The sequence below is a fragment of the Plectrocnemia conspersa genome, unplaced genomic scaffold, assembly GCF_051122295.1.
Source record: "Plectrocnemia conspersa isolate PC_06_02 unplaced genomic scaffold, ASM5112229v1 ptg000010l, whole genome shotgun sequence".
Lineage (NCBI taxonomy): Eukaryota > Metazoa > Arthropoda > Insecta > Trichoptera > Polycentropodidae > Plectrocnemia > Plectrocnemia conspersa.
This window is the reverse complement of record NW_028277174.1, coordinates 20,000,561-20,019,388: the sequence shown is the minus strand read 5'-3', so window position 1 is coordinate 20,019,388 and position 18,828 is coordinate 20,000,561. Positions and strand designations below refer to the sequence as shown.

The following is an 18,828-nucleotide window of genomic DNA, read 5'->3' as shown; positions in this document are numbered from 1 at the left end:
TTTTAATGGACATTTGAGCAGTTTTCTCTGCATTTAAAATGTTAAAAAGATATACTAATGTGCTTTTTTTATGTAGGCTGATCTTTATTTAATGGACGATCCCCTATCAGCTGTGGACACTCACGTTGGAAAGCATTTAATGAAGGAATGCTTTGAAGGCTTTCTGAGTGACAAAACTAGGATTCTGGTTACTCATCAATTACATCATTTGAAAACTGTCGATAAAATTATCGTTTTGAGAAATGTTAGTGTATTGATATATTTTTATGTTATGTACAAAAAGAGTTTTGTATTCATATAATTTTCTTTTAGGGAAGAGTCGAAATATTAGGCAAATACGATGAAGTGAGCTCTAATCCTCTATTTTCGGAATTGATGTCCGATGAAGACGAAACAGCTACCCCTGAACATGCACTGCAAAAGCAAAAATCTGTCATTGAAGTATAATTATAATTACAAATAGTCGATTTTTTTATTTAAATTATGTGGATGATTGTCTATTCATTATTTGTAGGCTGAACCTGTGACTGAAGTAGAAGCATTATTGAAAAACGACGAAGATGAAGAAGAAGAGCAAGAAACAAAAGAGCTAATGGAGAAAGGTATTTTTTATTTTTATGAAAAAATATTCAGAAGCATTATGTATTTGTATTTAAATATTACTTAACATTTTAGGAAGTATGCCAGCATCTGTGTATCGTAAATATTTTGGTGCAAGTGGAGGATATGGAATGATTTCCTTCACTTTCTTTATGATAATATTAGCACAAATTGTGACATCAATGGGAGATCTCTATTTAACGGCCTGGTTAGTGTGTATCTTTTAGATATGAATATGTTTTATAACACATGATATTATAATAAACCACAATCATAGGTCCAACCATGACGAATACCGTACAGAAATAGCAGATATGGTCTTAAAAAACGATACCAACTCAACCTCTGACTTGAATTTGTTAATGCTTCCCGAAAATGTGACAACTCAAATAAGCATTATTGGAACGCAACTGAACACAATAAATAAATTGGAAGAACTGACGAATTACAACGATTCGTACGATGAACCGCTGTACGACGACTTCCTTGAGTCTACTTTTAGAACAACCGAGATAACCATTTATGTATATACTGCTTTGACTATCGGATGCATCGTTTTGACAACTTTTAGAACCATTATATTCTTTTGGGTTTGCATTCGGTCGTCAATAAACTTACACGACACGATGTTTGGTAATATTTTGCAAACTACCATGAGGTTTTTCGACACGAATCCATCTGGACGTATTTTGAACAGGTTTTCAAAAGACATGGGTTCAGTGGACGAAATGTTGCCGAGGATGATTATTGAAGCTATACAGGTGAATATATTTATGCACTAATATATAATATTAATATATGGAATACATATAAATTAATATATTTTTTTAAGATATTCATGGTCGGTATTGGAATATTGGTAATGGTTGCAATCAAAAATCCATATATGATTTTAGCTATGTGTGTAATTGGATTAGTGCTTTATAAAATGAGCATTATATACCTAGGTACTGCTCAAGATATAAAAAGGTATACATTTTCACTTACGTAAAAGGAAATAAATATAATTCTGTTTAATGAAAAAATTCAATTTTAGATTGGAAGGAGTGACACGAAGTCCTGTTTTTTCTCATATAACTGCTACATTAAACGGTCTTAGCACAATTAGAGCTTGCGGAGCTCAGGAAATGCTTAAAAAAGAATTTGATACTCACCAAGATGTGCACAGTGGAACTTGGTACTATATATATTTAACGAAATTACTGCAAACGTTGACTTATATACTAACTAATATATCACTTTATATTTCACAGGTATATTTCGATCGCTACAAATACAGCTTTTGGACTGTGGTTAAGCGTCTTTTGCTGTCTTTTTGTGGCTGTTGTAACGTTTACTTTCTTAATAATGGGAAGAGGTATGTACTTATTTCATAATCTATAGAAAGTATATTAAATATATTTATAACCCATATTGGTTCGTAGCTTGCGATTAGTAAATTTTTGTGATGATGTAATCTGAAAGAGGAGCTACGCGTAAAACGAAATATTTTCATCCCAAGCGATACATTCTTAGATTAACCAGTTTATATGTATAAGGATTTTGCCCCATTAAGCCACTAATTAAATGAATGTTGGTATTTTTATGTTTGTACTACATATTTATAATGGATATTTTCAGGTGTCGCATATGCTGGTGATGTCGGACTATCCCTCAGTCAGTCATTAATCATGACTGGCATGTTGCAATATGGTATAAAGCAAGCTACGGATGTAATTACACAGATGACTTCCGTAGAGAGAATTCTTCAATATACTAAATTGCCAAAAGAGCCAGGTCTTGAAGGACCAGCTGCGCCAACCGGATGGCCTAAGAAAGGACGAATTGAATTTTCGAAGACATATTTAAAATATTATGAAGGCGCTGAACCTGTATTGAAAGACTTAAACGTTATAATAGAGAGCGGTTGGAAGGTTGTACTTTTTAAATTTATTGATTTTATATTCTTTCATTATTTTAATAGTTAATATTCATTTAAGGTTGGAATCGTCGGTCGAACCGGTGCTGGTAAAACGTCGCTGATTGCTGCACTTTTCAGATTGGCTATAATCGAAGGTGAAATAAATATTGACGGGAAGGATACCAAAGAAATTAAATTGCAGGTTAGTTTAAAAAAAATAACGTGATTTTGTATGTGTTGTAATATATTGATATATTTTTACAGGATCTCCGAAGTAAGATTTCAATTATTCCACAAGAGCCTATGCTGTTTTCAGCAAGTTTGAGACACAACTTAGATCCTTTCTCACAGCAATCTGATGCTTCATTGTGGGGAGCTTTGGAAGACGTTAGTAATTTTTAGTAAAATATTTTTGTATTGTACATATATTAATTTATGTAGTGAATCAGTGTGACATAACAAGCAGAGTAACACTACAGAGACTGCAAATTATTTCTTTATTTTGAATTGTTATTGTGACTTACATACAGTAGAGCCCCCAATAATACGGTAAATTGAGGACCTGCTATTTGGGTGCGTGTAGTTGGGGGACTAGAAAATACTCGTATATTTTTTTGCAATACGTACGTACGAATCAGACGCGTATGGTGAGATATCCTCTCTTTGGCTCGCTCACATAAAATAACGGGCACCCAAATAGCATGTCCCCTATTTACCGTGTAATTGGAGGGGGGGGGGGTCTACTGTATAACAATTATATATAGCTTCGATCAATAGATCCTTTGGTAGTAAAAATGATATTATTTAAGATAAATTTTATTTTTATGCTAGGAATTGAATCCGATAATTTTTTTTAGGAATTATTATTGGATAGCCATATAGTGTCAAACAAATACTTCTCAAGTTTTTGACTTTAAAATAAATAAATGTATATTATATTTTTTTGTATAAATTATAAATATATTGTGTAACAGGTTGAATTAAAAGACGTCGTTGAGTCTCTATCATATGGAGTTAGTGAAGGAGGAGGCAACTTTTCAGCCGGACAAAGACAATTATTGTGTCTTGCAAGAGCCATTGTGAAAAACAATAACATTCTAGTTCTTGATGAAGCAACTGCTAACGTTGATCCAAAGTAATTGCTACTCTTATTATTTTTGTTATTTAAAATTAACTAATTAATAGTAATTATATGTTTTTTTATAGGACTGATTCGTTTATTCAAAAGACAATTCGCCAAAAGTTCGCAAGTTGTACGGTTTTAACCATCGCTCATCGTCTCAACACAGTCATGGATTCAGATCGCGTTCTCGTAATGGACAGCGGTCGAATGAAAGAGTATGATCATCCGTACAAATTGCTCCAAGACCCCGACGGGTTTTTATCGCAGATGGTTGCACAGCTCGGTAAAACAATGGAGAAAAATCTTAGAGAAGTCGCGAGAGAGGCTTATGAGAAACACATTAAATTCATCGAGGAACCGTGAGATTAAAATACTTGAGATTAGCGTCAAGAAAAGATACTTAAATTAATTGTTAACAGTGCTTTTTTATTGAAATGAGCGTTAAATTTGTTGATTAGTGTAAAAGGAATAGCTTTCAAAAATAAGTATTTGTGTTGATCGACGTCGCGAACAAAATCTTATAAATAGCTGTGATATAAAGGAATAATAACCTTGCTTCTGTATGCCTGATTATACATATTATATCCTATTACAAAAGTAAATTAATATTAACGCAGGTATTCGTGTTCAACCGAAGTTGGGACCAGATGCACAATGATAATCAATGCACGCATAACGTGTTTATACGTATACAGAGGAAAATAGATCACAACATACCTGCGTTGAATTCAGAATCAACAAAGCCAATATGAAAGTATTATAATTTAATTAATTGTATTGTTCTTAATTTATGTTTTTTATTTTGTCTAGTTTATTGATGTTTTTAAGTTCCAACGAATATCCACATTCTGACTAAAAAATATTTGTGTATTATTGATAAGATTTTTGATATTTAAAATAATATCTTGCCACCATTTATGTTATGATATCAAAGCATTTTTTTATCAATACATCTTTTAATGTTATTCCATCATTATCATTATTTTTTAATATGTAAGATATAATTATCTTAATTTACAAGTACTTATATTATTATTTTATAAGTTTACTTTATATATGCAGCTGCAACATTTATGTACGTATATTTCATGACACATTTTTCATATATAAAAATTGTATTTTATTAAATACATATAGTTTTGTGCTTAAAATACTTCTTAAAACTCTTGACTGATTTTATAATGCATGAAAACTTTATAAACATAAATATATTCAAATACGTAGTATGTACGTATATTATACTGTGTACTTTTTGATTTTTATACTTACGCAAGTGTACCTTAATTATACAATATGTACTTCGATAAAAAGAACTTTGACTTAATTATGTTATAACAAATGAAAAAATATTATATTGTTATGTAATCGATAGCAAAATAAATGCATATACTAAAAAACATTATTTTATTTAAGGAACATTTGAATATTCAGTTAAGCTGAAAAATTAGGTATTGGTGTTGTTGGCCAAAATATACTGCCAGAACCGAAATTTGCCAAGTCAAAATAAAAAATTAAATTCGAACTAATGCAGACCTTGTCTTGTGAGAAATCGTGGTTTCAAGTTTCACCATCACCTTCTGTTTCAAGGAGTTGCAAAATTGCTGTGCATTGCATGTCAAAAATAAAAAAGGCAGCTTCAGTCCGTCTATTGTTTTATTTATTACAATGAGTATACATTTTTTTACAATTCTAATTAAAAATAACTTCATATTAACTGCACCTTTCCAGTCTTTACTAATTTTGAGACTGATTTATATTGAAGAATGTGTTGAGAGTCAACTGAAATAATATAAAAGATTTTGATTAACTTAAAATTTATGTACAAATTAAGTAAGGAAGTTACCTTCTAAATCTATTTCTTCATCTTGATCGTTGTTTAGTCCTTCTAATATCAAACCGACAACCGTTTCGTTAGCTTTTAAGAACACGTGCGAGTTTAAATTCGGTTGGTTTGCCATTTTGTGAAAATCAAAGTTTTGCATATTGCCAGGCATGCGGTTTAAAGCCGCGTTTTCCAAATACGACTTAAAGTTTGTGAGATACGATCGGGCATATTCAAACTCCGAAGGAGTTAAATAGTCTGATTCGTCTATAGTGTTATTTAGTTCGTCGTTGAATATCTTGACTGTGTATTGCTCAATCTTTTGCAGTCTGCACCGCAAGTAGCTGCTTATAATGAACTTAATGCGCGAGATTTCCATCTTGTGTATTGGAAGTCTAATGTCAGTCTTGGCCAGTTTGGTAATATTCACTTCCATGTGCTGTATCTGACCCAGCATGCACTCCACCATGTCGTTCTGATGAGGAAGTATTTCCGGAGAAAACTTTTCGTTTAGCCAGGCGGATTCCAAAGTTTTCAATACCACATCCGCCGTAATTGGCTCTTCATCTTCGCTCAAATTCAAATCTAATTCATCGTCCATTTGTTATAGGTGCGAAAACAACTGTCAAAAGTTTATTTACTCGACATAACCTCAAAAGTATCGACCATGATCTATCGATCTTGGGCTAACGCTATTTTTAAAAGCGCTTTCAGAAAGAGAGAAATAAGCATTAATATATTGTATTTAAATTTTAACATTTAAAAAATATATTATTATTTTTCGATAAATAATAATAAAATTTTAGAAGATATTATTTTATTCAAATAAATATACTAATAATAATAGCAATAATACGCAAATTATCCGTCTTTTAGGCCTAACAGTTGTAATTTTAATTATTTGTAATTTTTATAATTAAATAAAAAAATACTTTAAAATAATATATCTATATCAAATAATTTTATGATAAGCAGTTCGACATTTTGATTCTTCAAAATCACAAGTAAATTAATTTAATATACACCATACAAAGTAACTAGACAACACAAACTGCAAAAAATCGTTTGTAATTCCCAATAACAAAGTAATACATTTTAGAACTATGTATTATAAGGACTAACAAATATTTACATTTCTGAATCTTAAATAATTTATTCCTCGGTAAAAATATTGCTAGCTGTAAAAAGGTGTTCGACATAAAAAGTTCTTGAATTACTGCTAACAACTAACGTGTGTTGAAATTTGAAACGCCTATTATTTCCGAAACATGGACTGTCAGAAGAAAACACAGGATCGAACACTTGGGTCTTAATGGGCTATAGTTTTGTTGTGTATTTTTTTGACTTATTGCGAAGAAGATAAACGTTAAGAAATGATTCATAGAAACGACACATTCAAGTTGTTCTCGCGCTTGTTTCTTTTACACATAGGGTTTCAAGGGTCCCGAAAAATTGCCGATGGAGTTTGGTAAATAATACATTGCATTGGAAATCATTTACAAAAGGAACTAATTACAAAGATCGTCGTTTTATGCTTTGTCTGCTTTAATATTATATACAATATAGAACATTACAAAGACAGATCAATTAAGTGTCGTAATACGCCATCTACACATAATTAAAAATAAAAACGAATAACCAGAATAAACATATACATAATACATACACCTGTGCAGTTCAACAGTTTTAGACCAAATTGCCAAAAGACAAACATATTTTATGTAGCAAAACGTTGTTTTGCTACATAAAATATAATAGATAACTAGAAATATAACTAGAATGTCTAAGTGAATGAAAAAAATAACTAGAATGTCTATTAATTTGACAGATTGTCTTTTATGATAAATTAATAGACAATTTGTCAATTAATTTGACAGTTGCGAAACGTTGAGTTGCTATTTAAACCCAAATTAAACCCAATGAAAGTTTTAAAACTAATTATAGAACTTTTATGGGTGATATAAGTCCAAAATACCTAAGGCAACTTCTTATTAAAAACAACAGCAAGCAAGATATATATCTTGCTTGCTGTTTTTTTATAAAGCATAAGCATTTTGCATAATAATAAAATATTCGTGTTTTGATTAGGATAAATAAAATAAACAAGTGTTTCTATGTATCTGTGAATGGCGGACCTCCAATTTAAATGTTTATTAATCTGAAAGCTTCGAACGTCAATATTTATTTAGAAAAATCATATATTATTAATTAAAAAAAATAAATTAAGGTATATATAATTAATCATATCATCATAGCGTTATTGTGTCTATTAGATGTATTTGTAGAGATATTTATATAATAAGATGACACGTATATACATTTCGTGTACACCACAGTTAAGGAAAGATTAAATGAAAACAATAGCGTTGTGGTAAATTTAAGCGAAGGCATTCTAAATTTGATAAACTATTTATTGGCAGCGACTTATTGCTACTGTATTTTTTCAACATAATTATTTAAATAGATATGATGATATTACGAGAAAAAAATATACAGATAATGAAGGAATCGAGCCGATAATACCACATGATATTAATTAAATTAGTAATTAAATTTTAAATAAACTACGCTAATGAAAAAATACCGAGTTTGCTTGGATTATTTTTTCCTAAAGTGACGTCATTCTTTTCAGGTGGTAGAAAACTATTTATCGATGGGTATTTCAACCCATTATGAATTACATTGCGAGCTGAAAATAGCCGTGAACGTTTATTTAAAAAAATCAGGCAGAATAAACTGTGCGAATTTTTTGACACCAAGAAAGTTTTTACTGCTTCAAATTCACACAATAGATTTTCTGATTAATTGTTAATATTATAAAATATTTAACAAAATAAATATTACTATTTTTCTAGAAGTGCCGACATATTTTACAGATAATAGATTACTTACTATATAACAGAAGCAATTACACAGTAAGCTTACTAGAAAACTTAGTACAATGCAGTAGATTCTAGATTACCTTCTACAAGGATAATATGAGATATTTTTTAACATTGAGAATTATTAGGGCACTAGAATTTTATTATATGCCAGCTAGTGACGATGCGAAGAATTTTTATTCTGTAAATAATGTTTATTTTTGTATCGTTAATCACATAGATATTTATTTATGAGATTAGGAAAAGCTAGGAAAACCTAATTGAAGTGACCGATCGAAATTGTAATTATAAAAATCATTAATTCCGATTTTTCCAGTTAAGAAATTTAGCATTGTAGCTTCATGTGGTATTTGAACTTATGACTTTTCACAATAAGCACGATTATCCATTTGCTTGGAATATTTAGAAAAATATTTTATTATAAAGATTGATGCTCTCTTCAATCTTAGATTTTGCATTATTTTTTAATGGTAAGAATGGTTACAAATGAATCAGATGTCGAATTATAATAGCAAAATCTGCCATAACTATTTTATTGGGCAGTTCGATTAGGCTAATTCTACTACATCTTCACAGGAGAGATTTCTTCAAGAAGTATTATACAACCGACAAATATTTGTTGAACATTATTATAATCGTACGTATTGTTAAAATTATGTTAAGTACCATTTGAGAATTGTAAAATTATTTATACCTTAAAAACAAAGAATTGTATTTGTTTCGATGGTTTTAGGTATTTTGGCTTATAGTTACTCAGATTAATAATTTTATTATTTATCAAAAACATGATAATAAGTAAATTTAAAATAATTATGAATTATATAAGATTCTTAGGTAAACCTCAGAAATGTTAAACTCTCAAAAGTAATACAAGTTCAACAAGAATTAGAGTAAACATATTGAGGATGCGTTAATCCTATTAGACACTACTGTCCTTGTTTACAAAAACGTGGAAATATGCATTAAAGTGCATCGTGTAATAGTATTAACCTTAAGAAGAAATTCTTTAAGTGCAGTGCTAAACTGGTCGAACGTGACAAATTAATATATTGTATATAAATTCATAAGATGTATTATTGTCAATTACGTTTAACTTGAAGAGGAATCGAAACAGATTAACATTTCAAAAATTGTAGAATTAAGAAAAGTATAAGTATTCATAATTTGTGATGAACTATGAAAGTTATGTTTTAATTTTAATTGAATATAATATATTATGAACTAGTCCATCCGAAGAAACCCATTCATTTTGCTCTATTGAATTAAGACCATCGATCGGCGACAGAGGTTTAACTTTCTTCGCAAGGTATAAAAGCACGAAGGAATTGAATTCGAAGACGAGTGACTTCCAAAGCGCGTCCCCTGCAGCAACCTGAATTTGCTGAAACTGAAGTAGTTCGATTTAGTCGATTTTCTTCAGTGGCCAGCAATTCCCACTTTCGAACATATCAGGTATTTATATTATTCATTATAAATAAGTTGTGGTTAAATCATTCTTGACTAAAACAGGTGGACAAGAAGTGAAACATGGCGGCTGATATTTTACCAGCCGGTTACAGTGCGCTTCAGTCATGGGGGGCGCAGGCCCAGGCTTACGGTGCCTCCAATTTGACAGTGGTCGATAAAGTTCCACCAAACATGCTTCACATGATCGACCCTCACTGGTAATTATCATCTCGATACATAGTAGTTTTTACGAGATATTTTATTAAATATTATTTCAGGTATCAATTTCCTCCTATGAACCCCCTTTGGCACGGACTTCTCGGATTCACGATCGGCGTTTTGGGTGCAGTATCAATAATAGGAAACGGCATGGTCATATTTATATTTGGAGGACAAAAAGTAAATCTAAATCATATATTAAACCATCAAAGATATTCATAATGTTATATTTTATGTTTTGTTTATTTATAATTTTAACAGTCGCTGAAAACCCCGTCAAATCTCTTCGTTGTAAACTTGGCCTTCTCCGATTTTTTCATGATGTTCACGATGGCTCCACCGATGGTTGTAAATTGCTTTAACGAAACTTGGGTATTAGGTGAGACGAATCAATCTTTATTAACTGTTGTATTTTTATTATAAAAATATAATTTTAAAGGTGCATTCATGTGCGAGTTGTACGGTTTCTGCGGCTCTCTTTTCGGCTGCGTTTCAATCTGGACCATGACTATGATCGCTTTCGATAGATACAACGTCATTGTCAAAGGTCTGGCTGCTAAACCTTTAAGCAACAATGGCGCTATGCTGAGGATCATGGCAATCTGGACATTCGCACTTGCATGGACGCTGGCTCCCTTCTTCGGCTGGAATAGGTACATTGATGAAACTTTAAGTAATATTAAACATATTAATATAAATATTATTTGCTAGGTATGTACCCGAAGGAAACATGACTGCTTGCGGAACCGATTATTTGAACAAGGAATGGTTCAGTCGCAGTTATATCTTAATCTACTCTATCTTCGTGTACTTCGCTCCTCTCTTCTTGATTATCTACTCTTACTTCTTCATCATCCAGGTATATACTGATTATATCGATTATTTATATGGTTAATGCTACATCTTAATACTTATTATAGGCTGTGTCAGCTCACGAGAAATCAATGAGAGAACAAGCGAAGAAGATGAATGTGGCATCTTTGAGATCGGCTGAACAATCGAACACGAGCGCTGAATGCAAATTGGCCAAGGTATCACTTCATGTAAATGCGACATCATAATTTGAGCTCATTATTGACGATTGATTTACATAGGTTGCATTGATGACAATCTCGCTGTGGTTCATCGCGTGGACTCCTTATTTGGTCATCAATTTCATGGGCGTCTTCGAAAGCGCTACCATCAGCCCTCTCGGTACTATTTGGGGATCTTTGTTCGCTAAAGCTAACGCCGTTTACAATCCGATCGTTTATGGAATCAGGTGAATAGTTGGATCAATATATAACGCGGTGGATTTACTTTTCACTTAATCAATTAATGCAATTTCAGTCATCCGAAATACCGAGCGGCTCTTTACAAGAAGTTCCCTTCCTTGTCGTGTCAAGCTTCGTCAGACGATTCAGGCTCAGTTGCTTCAGGAGCCACCCAAGTTTCCGCCGAAGAGAAACCCGCTGCGTAAAACTGCTTAGAAAAATCAGACATTCGGCACTGGCGCAATCTCCACGATGACGAAACGGCATTCTCAGTTGATATGTATCGTATTATACTTGTGGTTTGATATTAATTCATAAATACGAGCAAAAATAAGACAAAACGACGAACCAGGCTATTGAGCGTGTCCTTTGCGAAATATTCACTAGGTTATTTATATTTTTTAATTTATTTCATAAGGTTAATTTGTTTGTTTTAGTGCATATTTCGAGAACACGCTCAGTCGTCTGGTTTATCCATTGCACACGTTATATCTTATTTATGGCTCACGGAGCCGCATTTTTAAACTATGAACGTTTAGTTTAAGTTAAAATGTAGTCAACCAACCTCTGATATGTCAGGCGGTTGTTTAATTTTTTATCTATTGGTGTACACCGGCAACGGAACGACAGTGACAAAACGGCTTTTGCTCCTTCCGGGATGCTCCGGAGTGGCCATTGGACTGAAATGTACACTGTCCAGCCGTTGTTTTGAGTTATAAATCGATATGTTAACATTGTTTTTGTTTGTTTATTTTCATGGCCGATGTTTTTACTTTCAATGTGTAAAAAATATATTGAATAAAGAATCCCAGCATGCAAGGAATAACATACGACTTTAATTTGGGTACTGATATTTATAGTTGATTGCTCTATTGTATTAAATATTCGACGTATCAAAAGCTGCATGAGTATATTATGACCACTTAATAATTGCGAGGGCCCTCATAATTGGCTAACAACCGCAAATGCAGACAAAGGATGTAAGTGTATTTTTATATTTTAATGTCATTTTAATTACTTCTACGAACTATATCAATTGTAATATTTCAATTTTAATTCATCAATTAAAATTTTAAATATTTAACTGCAATTATATGAATTATAATAGACTTAAAATTTGAACGTAAAAATAAGTTTAAAAGAAGTAACCATCCTTGCTTGATTAAATATGGTACCATGACCTCGTCAATACATTGTTCTTCTACATACATATACGTTTAGGTATGTTCCATATATATGAAGGCGGTAAGTTGCAAATTTGTTAAAATCTATTTCTCAAAAAAATGAAAGTAATAATTTGTTATATCAAAATAACATAACATAACCAATACAAAAGCCAGTATGTTAAATTAAATAATATGTTTATGCTGGTAAAAGGTAAAGAAATACTAGAACTGGTGAATATGTAATGGCGTCTACAGCTGACGTTTTTGGTAGACATCATAGTTCTAATGGAAGTATTTAAAACTCCAAGATAAAGGAAACGTATTTCAAAGTTAAAACATTAAAAACTGAAACTAAATTTATTTAAAAGAAACTTTATAATTTTCAATTTCCCAAGGCAATGTTTGAATACAGTGAATTTTTACAGGCGGTTTTTAGAATTCTGTTAAAAAATCCCTTTGCTCTTAATATTGACGATGTAGGAAATAATCGATTTATAAACTAATGACATATTAAATATTCTATTCAATTATTGAAGCTAATCGAGTTTTATAACGGACTCGTCATCGAGCTCTCAAAAATCGTTTTATTGCATATATCGTAAATACATATACTTTCGATATATTCAAAATTTGTTATATTACAATATAACCTATTTTGAAGGCGAATCAACTGTAAAAGTTAAGTTAAAATTAATATTAAATTATTATTACATATGTATTGTATTTGTTAATCACAATATTACTTTTTCAATAAGTAGAGACTCCAATGCAAATAATAAAATTTTCGAATACCGAATATATTCGCCCGTTTTTTCAACTATTCGTTATTCAAATGTTTGTGCAAATATGCGGGTCAAGTCTTTATTTATATTTGTTTTTAAATATTCAATTTCTTACCTTTATGTCAATTTTAACAGTCATTACCATCACAACTAATCCGATAAACAAAACAACGAAGAAAAAACACGTTATTTTCTTTGTTTAATTTTTTTTAAATCAATACGAATGTTTAATTTTTAGTCTGTTAATGTAATTTTATTATGGTAATATTTTTAAGCATAACGAGCTGTAGTTTTTTTGGGCAGCAGGTATAATTGATGGTCTATTATTTAAGAAAATAAAATTAACAGTCTTGATACTTATTGTTTTTTTTTATAACTTGTATATACATGTATTTATTCAAATGGTATTTTTCGATTATTTATAACTTTACGAATAAATTTGAATATTTTACCGTTTACTATTCGATTTTTGAATAGTTGAACATAACGCATATTTAAAAACTATAATTTTTAGTACTTAGCTAAATACACTTATTTTTTTCTAAAACCGCGTAAAAGGCATTTATTTTCTGTTTTGAACCGCCACTCAACATTGTCCGGCTTAAGAAAAATAACATTACGGTACCTATTAAGTATCACCAAGGATTACTACCAAGAGGTTCTGCGTCACCTTCGTGACGCTGCGAGATGTAAACGGTCGGACCTGTGGCCAACGTGCAATTGGAAGTTTACCCGTGTGATTTTTGGCTGTTCCCCAAGCAAAAAATACTCCAGAGAAGACATACAATTTTTAAAAACGAAAATCCGACAGCGCTTACTAACACTTTCTCACTCATCGGCGGCTGCCAGCTACTAACAGCTTCTGCAAGCAGGAAAAAAAACAACAATGCGCAGTAGGATCGCCTACATGTGTGCACAAAACCACGTTCCCCTAGCTTTATTCGTTTATGCACGAAAAATTATGGACGGACACTTTTTGGACAAACCTTGTAAATTGTGCACTTGGTAAAAAGTATGTTATCGTAAGTTTTAGGGTGCATTTTTTTCAAATAATTTTCGGAATATGGAGTCCAGATGTAGACAACATAAATATAGCACAAGACGTAGTCTGATATTAATGGCCAAAGCACGTTTGACTATTACGGTTAGGAGTTCAGCGTCAGCGCTGAACTCCAAACCGTGAAAGTCACACTTTAATCAAAGAAAACCTAAAGACAGCAAAAAATAAAACAAAGAAAATTGAAAAAAATACATAGGACATGCACGTCTTCCATATATCCGAGGGGTGACAGAAAATATCGGAAGAACCCTAATAAAGCACGATATCAGAACTATTTTCCAATCCAAAAATAAAATTGGTTTAATACTTCCAAACGGAAAAGATCGTTAAAAAAATGAATACTTAGGTGTATATAAAATCTCGTGTGTAGATTGCGAAAAAAAATACACTGGACAATCTAATAGACGCATCGCACACCGAGAGAATGAACACAAAAATGTAATTCTACTCTGACCGAACATAATTTCATAGAAGACCACAAAATTGATTTTAGTAGCACAAAATCATTTTGTTCGTACAAAACGCGAGGTGCTTGAAATAGCAATTTCAATTGCCATTAATTCATATCAATTTTTCCCATTGAAATGGATAAATGGCATTTAAAATTCATTTCAATGGGTAAAATTGATTTGTCATACTAGTAATTTGAGTTACGATCTCGTCACAGAACAAATTAAAGTCAAAGTACTTATAGTGCAATATAATCATTAAATTTAATTGATATAATTTTATATGCATTTATTATAATTAAACACCGGTAACAAATACTTTTATATCTCCCCCTTTTATAAACGTGTATCAGTTTATGGTAGAAAAATGCGGCGCTTAGACCAAGCGTTGTGTTTACGCTCTCGTTTACGAATCATTTCCCGCTCCTGTTTTGCCCATTGACGTGTGCTCACGAATCGTTTTCGCTCTGACACAGTTAAAGAGTCTCAGTTCAAGGTCGAAAGGTTGGCGAAGCACACGTCTCTTGACTGTTCTCTCCGCTTACACTATCGCATAATTTAATGGTAAGCTAAAATATTTACATTCATTCCCAATGTATAGTTTGGTAAATAAACTTATTATACGACGCTTATTGCGTTTTTAGTAATACATATTTAATATTTTTTTTATTTAATCAGTTTAGTATCTAAATGGCTGAGAAAATCAATATGGAAGAAATTGAGAAGGAAGTGAGAGAATTAATAATGAATTCTAAATCTAAAAGAACGACTATATTAGAACCTTGTAACGATGCCAATATATCGGAATGCTTAAAGTCTATTCACGAGGTATACTGATAAAGTTCATCGTCAGTTATGTAAATTTACAATTAATTAATTAATTAACTATTCTCCAATAGGAAATGTCTTTACACGGGATAAGATTTAGATTTGACCCCGAAGTGTATATGGAAGGGTCGGAAGACACCGTTCAAACTTTGGTGCGATTAATAAACTCTACATGGAACTTATTAATGCAACATAAGGAAATTGCAAGTAATGCCGACAAACTGAAAGAACGGAACTATGCATTACAGCAAAATAACTTTCATTTAAATGTATGTATGACTTTTAATTTATTCACATATCTATTATATTATTTCAAATTTTGAAATATTATTTCAGAATCTTGTCGAGCAATTAAAGAAAGATATGACCGATCAGGAGAATAAATCAAAGCAATTCGAAGAAGGAAAACGTCAAGCCGTACATAAATTAGATACGTGTCAAAAAGATTTATCTAAAGCTACCGAAGAGGCGAAGAAGTATAAAAAACAACTGGCTTCTAAAGAAGATCAATTGACGAAGCAAGTGAAAAAGATGGAGAAAGAATATTCCATACTGCAAGAAAAAGTCAGGGGTAAATTTGGTGAGTTGTTTTTTACTTATGATATTTATATTGAGTTGTTCTTATCTAATGCGGTTGTAATTTATTTAACAGGAGTCTTCACTTCAAGAAATGAAGCTAGCAAACTGTACGGAGAGGAGTTTAAAGCCCGAGAGAAGAAATACAAGGAAACAATTGCAAAGCTACAAGACCGTAACCGCAAACTTTTGTTGGAAGTTGTAAATTTGAAAGACGACGTACTGGGATCCGGAAGTGAAGAATTTGAATGACCCGGAAGCGAACCGTCACACTAATCATACTCGCAGACGTTGTTTTTTCTAGTTGTGCACTATTAATCGTGCTTCAAAAATAACCTTGTGGCATTGTCTTCGAGGTGTGGTTTTCATTGATTCGATCTGATCGCCATGTAAATCTTTTAGGTCTGGCACCTTGTCTATGTCTATTAAATGGGCGTAGCTAATGCGATTATCGATAGGCAATGGAGCGTTACGATATATGTATGTCTGCTTTAAATTAACTACGGATATATTTCCTACCTATTATTAATTGGCCGGCGACAAAGCGAATAGCGAACTCGCCGAAATAATGTGATGATTGATGTATTATACATGTGCCATATTCATACTATTTTTATTACGTAAGGAAAACGTCAGACGTCTTCTATTCTATGACTATATATTGTTACCGTTAACTATTGTAATATTTATTTAATTTTATTTAATTGTATGATGATAATTATGAGGTATTGTGATAAATATGTGCCTTTATTATTGATTATTAAATAACAAGTTAATATTTATTTGATTTGATATAAATTATGTATAATAATTGCTATTTTGCAATTAATGTAGATGTTTTTTATAATATACTTTTTAACAAATTGAGACAAACTTTATTAAAAAATTGACTGGCTTATATATGTATATATATATATATATATACATACATATATACATTCATTAAAAATAAAGCAGTAAGCAATACACATTCTTTTATTTAGTTATTTTTAGTCCATATTGCAGTATAAATTCTTTTAATTAAATTAACGTTTGAATATAAGCTTTTTTAGACAAATGTTAATGGAAAATATCCAAAATTTATTCATCATTAATTGACTTTTTATGTACCACTATTAATAAGACATAGTTACGATTAGATTAAAAGTTGATTCACTTATATTAATTACAATTTTATCAATAATTTTGATCAAAGTATTGTGAATATAAACTTTTTATTATATTGTTAATAATACACATTTGATAAAGGTCTACTTGTCAAAACGTTCATGAACATGGAGACTTAGTCACATTGAAGATAAGATAAGCGAATAGTTTACACAGGAATCGACAACATTTTTTTACTTTAAATCTCAGCACATTTTTAGTTAATTTTCAGTATCTTAATTAAATATTTAAATGTTAATAGAAAATGATTTAAATATACGAGCTAATCGCAAAAATAACGTGAATTTAAGAATTTTTTGTCAAAATTTCACTACAATGCAAAAAAATCATAATAATAAAACAATAATGACATGATCAGAAGTACATATTTTGATTGCTCTTAATATTAAGGGCAATAAAAATATGTATTTATTATTTATTTATTTTTAATTTTTTTTTTAAATTTATTTATTTTTTAAATCTGGTCACCTTAATATTAAGGTGACCAGATTTTAAAAATATCAAAATAAGGCACTTAAAATAATAAAGGTCATCTCGAAAATTTATGTTTTGTGGAGAAAAATTGCTGCAGAAGCTAAAAATGTCATTTGGGAAATTTTTGTTCGTAGACTTTCGAGGAGGATGAAGGAATACAGATCGCAGCGAGAACTTAAAAAATATCATTTCAGAAATTAAAAATTTTTGTTCAATGGCCATCTCAGAATTTTTTGTTCGATTAGGATAACTGAGGAGAAATTGCTACGAGAGCTAAAAAGGGTCATTTTGGAATTTTTGTTCATTTAGGGATGCTGCGGGAGCTAAAAAAGGTCACCTCATCATCTTCAAGAAGGACAATCCTCAAATTATTATTACCTAATCAATGATACGTTTATATACATATATTATTATTATTACCTAAGCAATGATACGTTTATATACATATGTATATTATAGATAATTTTTATTTGTTTTTATTATTATTTAGATTTGTCATTTATTTATTTCTAAATACACTTGCAGTACCTAAATTATTGCTTAACTTCAATGTACTTTGAACATTTACATAATAAAAATGAAATATAAGTATGTAATAACTAAAAAATCTATCTTCATTATAATCTTCGTAGTAAGCAATTATTAAAATACTAAGCTATTAACTAACTTTAAAAAAAAAATTTTCGAAGATGGTTTTTGAACAAAATTTTCCGTGGCGACTTTTTCTTAGCTTTCGCGGCAATCTGTTAACCTTCTTTAAAAAACTACGAGATGGACTTTATACAACAAATTCGGTGATGACATTTTTTTATTTAGCTCTCTCAAGAGATATTTCACAACTGACCTTTGTTTTTTAGAACCCGAGCGCTGAACATTATCGGGCCGGCTCTGTTCACACGTTTGACTTGATTAATTGGTACCCGATTTTATTTTCAGAGTATATATTTTTGTTACTTCCGATAATTATTTACATAGAGGAGGAATACCTTGAATATTACGTTTTATTCGACATATTTATAGAGATATTTACATAATTAGATGGCATGTACACCTGATGTACATCACAGTAAAGACAAAGTTA

General features: G+C 30.9%; 4 protein-coding genes across 7 annotated transcripts in view; 3 read left to right on the top strand and 1 right to left on the bottom strand.

Moving 5' to 3' along the window:
- The window catches only part of LOC148230902 (ATP-binding cassette sub-family C member 4-like), a 31,901-nt gene extending 27,330 nt beyond the window's left edge, over nt 1–4,571 (top strand). For both annotated transcript variants that reach the window (XM_088194502.1, XM_088194503.1), the window contains exons 11-23: nt 77–244; nt 313–441; nt 515–602; nt 676–808; nt 878–1,361; nt 1,433–1,569; nt 1,637–1,777; nt 1,854–1,957; nt 2,221–2,513; nt 2,580–2,702; nt 2,765–2,887; nt 3,475–3,635; nt 3,707–4,571. In XM_088194502.1, the coding sequence (XP_088050628.1) occupies nt 77–244; nt 313–441; nt 515–602; nt 676–808; nt 878–1,361; nt 1,433–1,569; nt 1,637–1,777; nt 1,854–1,957; nt 2,221–2,513; nt 2,580–2,702; nt 2,765–2,887; nt 3,475–3,635; nt 3,707–3,986 (2,364 nt within the window). In that variant the 3' untranslated portion in view covers nt 3,987–4,571. The remainder of the gene's footprint in view (nt 1–76; nt 245–312; nt 442–514; nt 603–675; nt 809–877; nt 1,362–1,432; nt 1,570–1,636; nt 1,778–1,853; nt 1,958–2,220; nt 2,514–2,579; nt 2,703–2,764; nt 2,888–3,474; nt 3,636–3,706) is intronic.
- On the top strand, nt 95–11,451 carry LOC148230900 (opsin-1-like). 3 transcript variants are annotated; one of them, XM_088194505.1, is made up of 9 exons: nt 95–112; nt 9,912–9,991; nt 10,052–10,172; nt 10,254–10,371; nt 10,432–10,645; nt 10,704–10,851; nt 10,913–11,023; nt 11,087–11,253; nt 11,322–11,451. In XM_088194505.1, the coding sequence occupies exons 2-9, from the start codon at nt 9,966–9,968 to the stop codon at nt 11,449–11,451; spliced, it is 1,035 nt and encodes a 344-aa protein (XP_088050631.1). In that variant the 5' UTR covers nt 95–112; nt 9,912–9,965. The 3 variants fall into 3 exon arrangements, with proteins under 3 accessions (XP_088050631.1, XP_088050632.1, XP_088050630.1); XM_088194506.1 differs by lacking the exon at nt 95–112 and adding an exon at nt 723–732 and having other exon boundaries at nt 9,931–9,991; XM_088194504.1 differs by lacking the exon at nt 95–112 and having other exon boundaries at nt 9,855–9,991.
- Nucleotides 5,259–6,130, bottom strand: Sld5 (DNA replication complex GINS protein Sld5). The gene is made up of 2 exons (XM_088194341.1): nt 5,467–6,130; nt 5,259–5,402 (listed from the first exon to the last, which is right to left on the bottom strand). Exons 1-2 carry the CDS (start codon nt 6,044–6,046, stop codon nt 5,329–5,331), a joined length of 654 nt encoding a protein of 217 aa, XP_088050467.1. The 5' UTR covers nt 6,047–6,130; the 3' UTR covers nt 5,259–5,328.
- A 3,676-nt stretch (nt 11,452–15,127) lies between the features above and the next one.
- Nucleotides 15,128–16,973, top strand: LOC148230899 (uncharacterized). Its single transcript, XM_088194968.1, has 5 exons — nt 15,128–15,266; nt 15,381–15,530; nt 15,602–15,799; nt 15,867–16,110; nt 16,183–16,973. The coding sequence occupies exons 2-5, from the start codon at nt 15,393–15,395 to the stop codon at nt 16,356–16,358; spliced, it is 756 nt and encodes a 251-aa protein (XP_088051094.1). The 5' UTR covers nt 15,128–15,266; nt 15,381–15,392; the 3' UTR covers nt 16,359–16,973.
- Nucleotides 16,974–18,828: the final 1,855 nt, after the last annotated feature.

Bases quoted from the DNA above. Each gene is read 5' to 3' on its own strand.
- Sld5 (XM_088194341.1), bottom strand. From the start codon at position 6,046: ATGGACGATGAATTAGATTTGAATTTGAGCGAAGATGAAGAGCCAATT. The intron at 5,403-5,466 runs GTAACTTCCTTA...ATATTATTTCAG, and splicing joins TGAAGAAATAGATTTAGAAG to TTGACTCTCAACACATTCTT.
- LOC148230899 (XM_088194968.1), top strand. From the start codon at position 15,393: ATGGCTGAGAAAATCAATATGGAAGAAATTGAGAAGGAAGTGAGAGAA. The intron at 15,800-15,866 runs GTATGTATGACT...ATATTATTTCAG, and splicing joins AAAATAACTTTCATTTAAAT to AATCTTGTCGAGCAATTAAA. The intron at 16,111-16,182 runs GTGAGTTGTTTT...TTTATTTAACAG, and splicing joins AAAAGTCAGGGGTAAATTTG to GAGTCTTCACTTCAAGAAAT.
- LOC148230900 (XM_088194504.1), top strand. From the start codon at position 9,855: ATGGCGGCTGATATTTTACCAGCCGGTTACAGTGCGCTTCAGTCATGG. The intron at 11,024-11,086 runs GTATCACTTCAT...TGATTTACATAG, and splicing joins CTGAATGCAAATTGGCCAAG to GTTGCATTGATGACAATCTC. The intron at 11,254-11,321 runs GTGAATAGTTGG...ATGCAATTTCAG, and splicing joins CCGATCGTTTATGGAATCAG to TCATCCGAAATACCGAGCGG.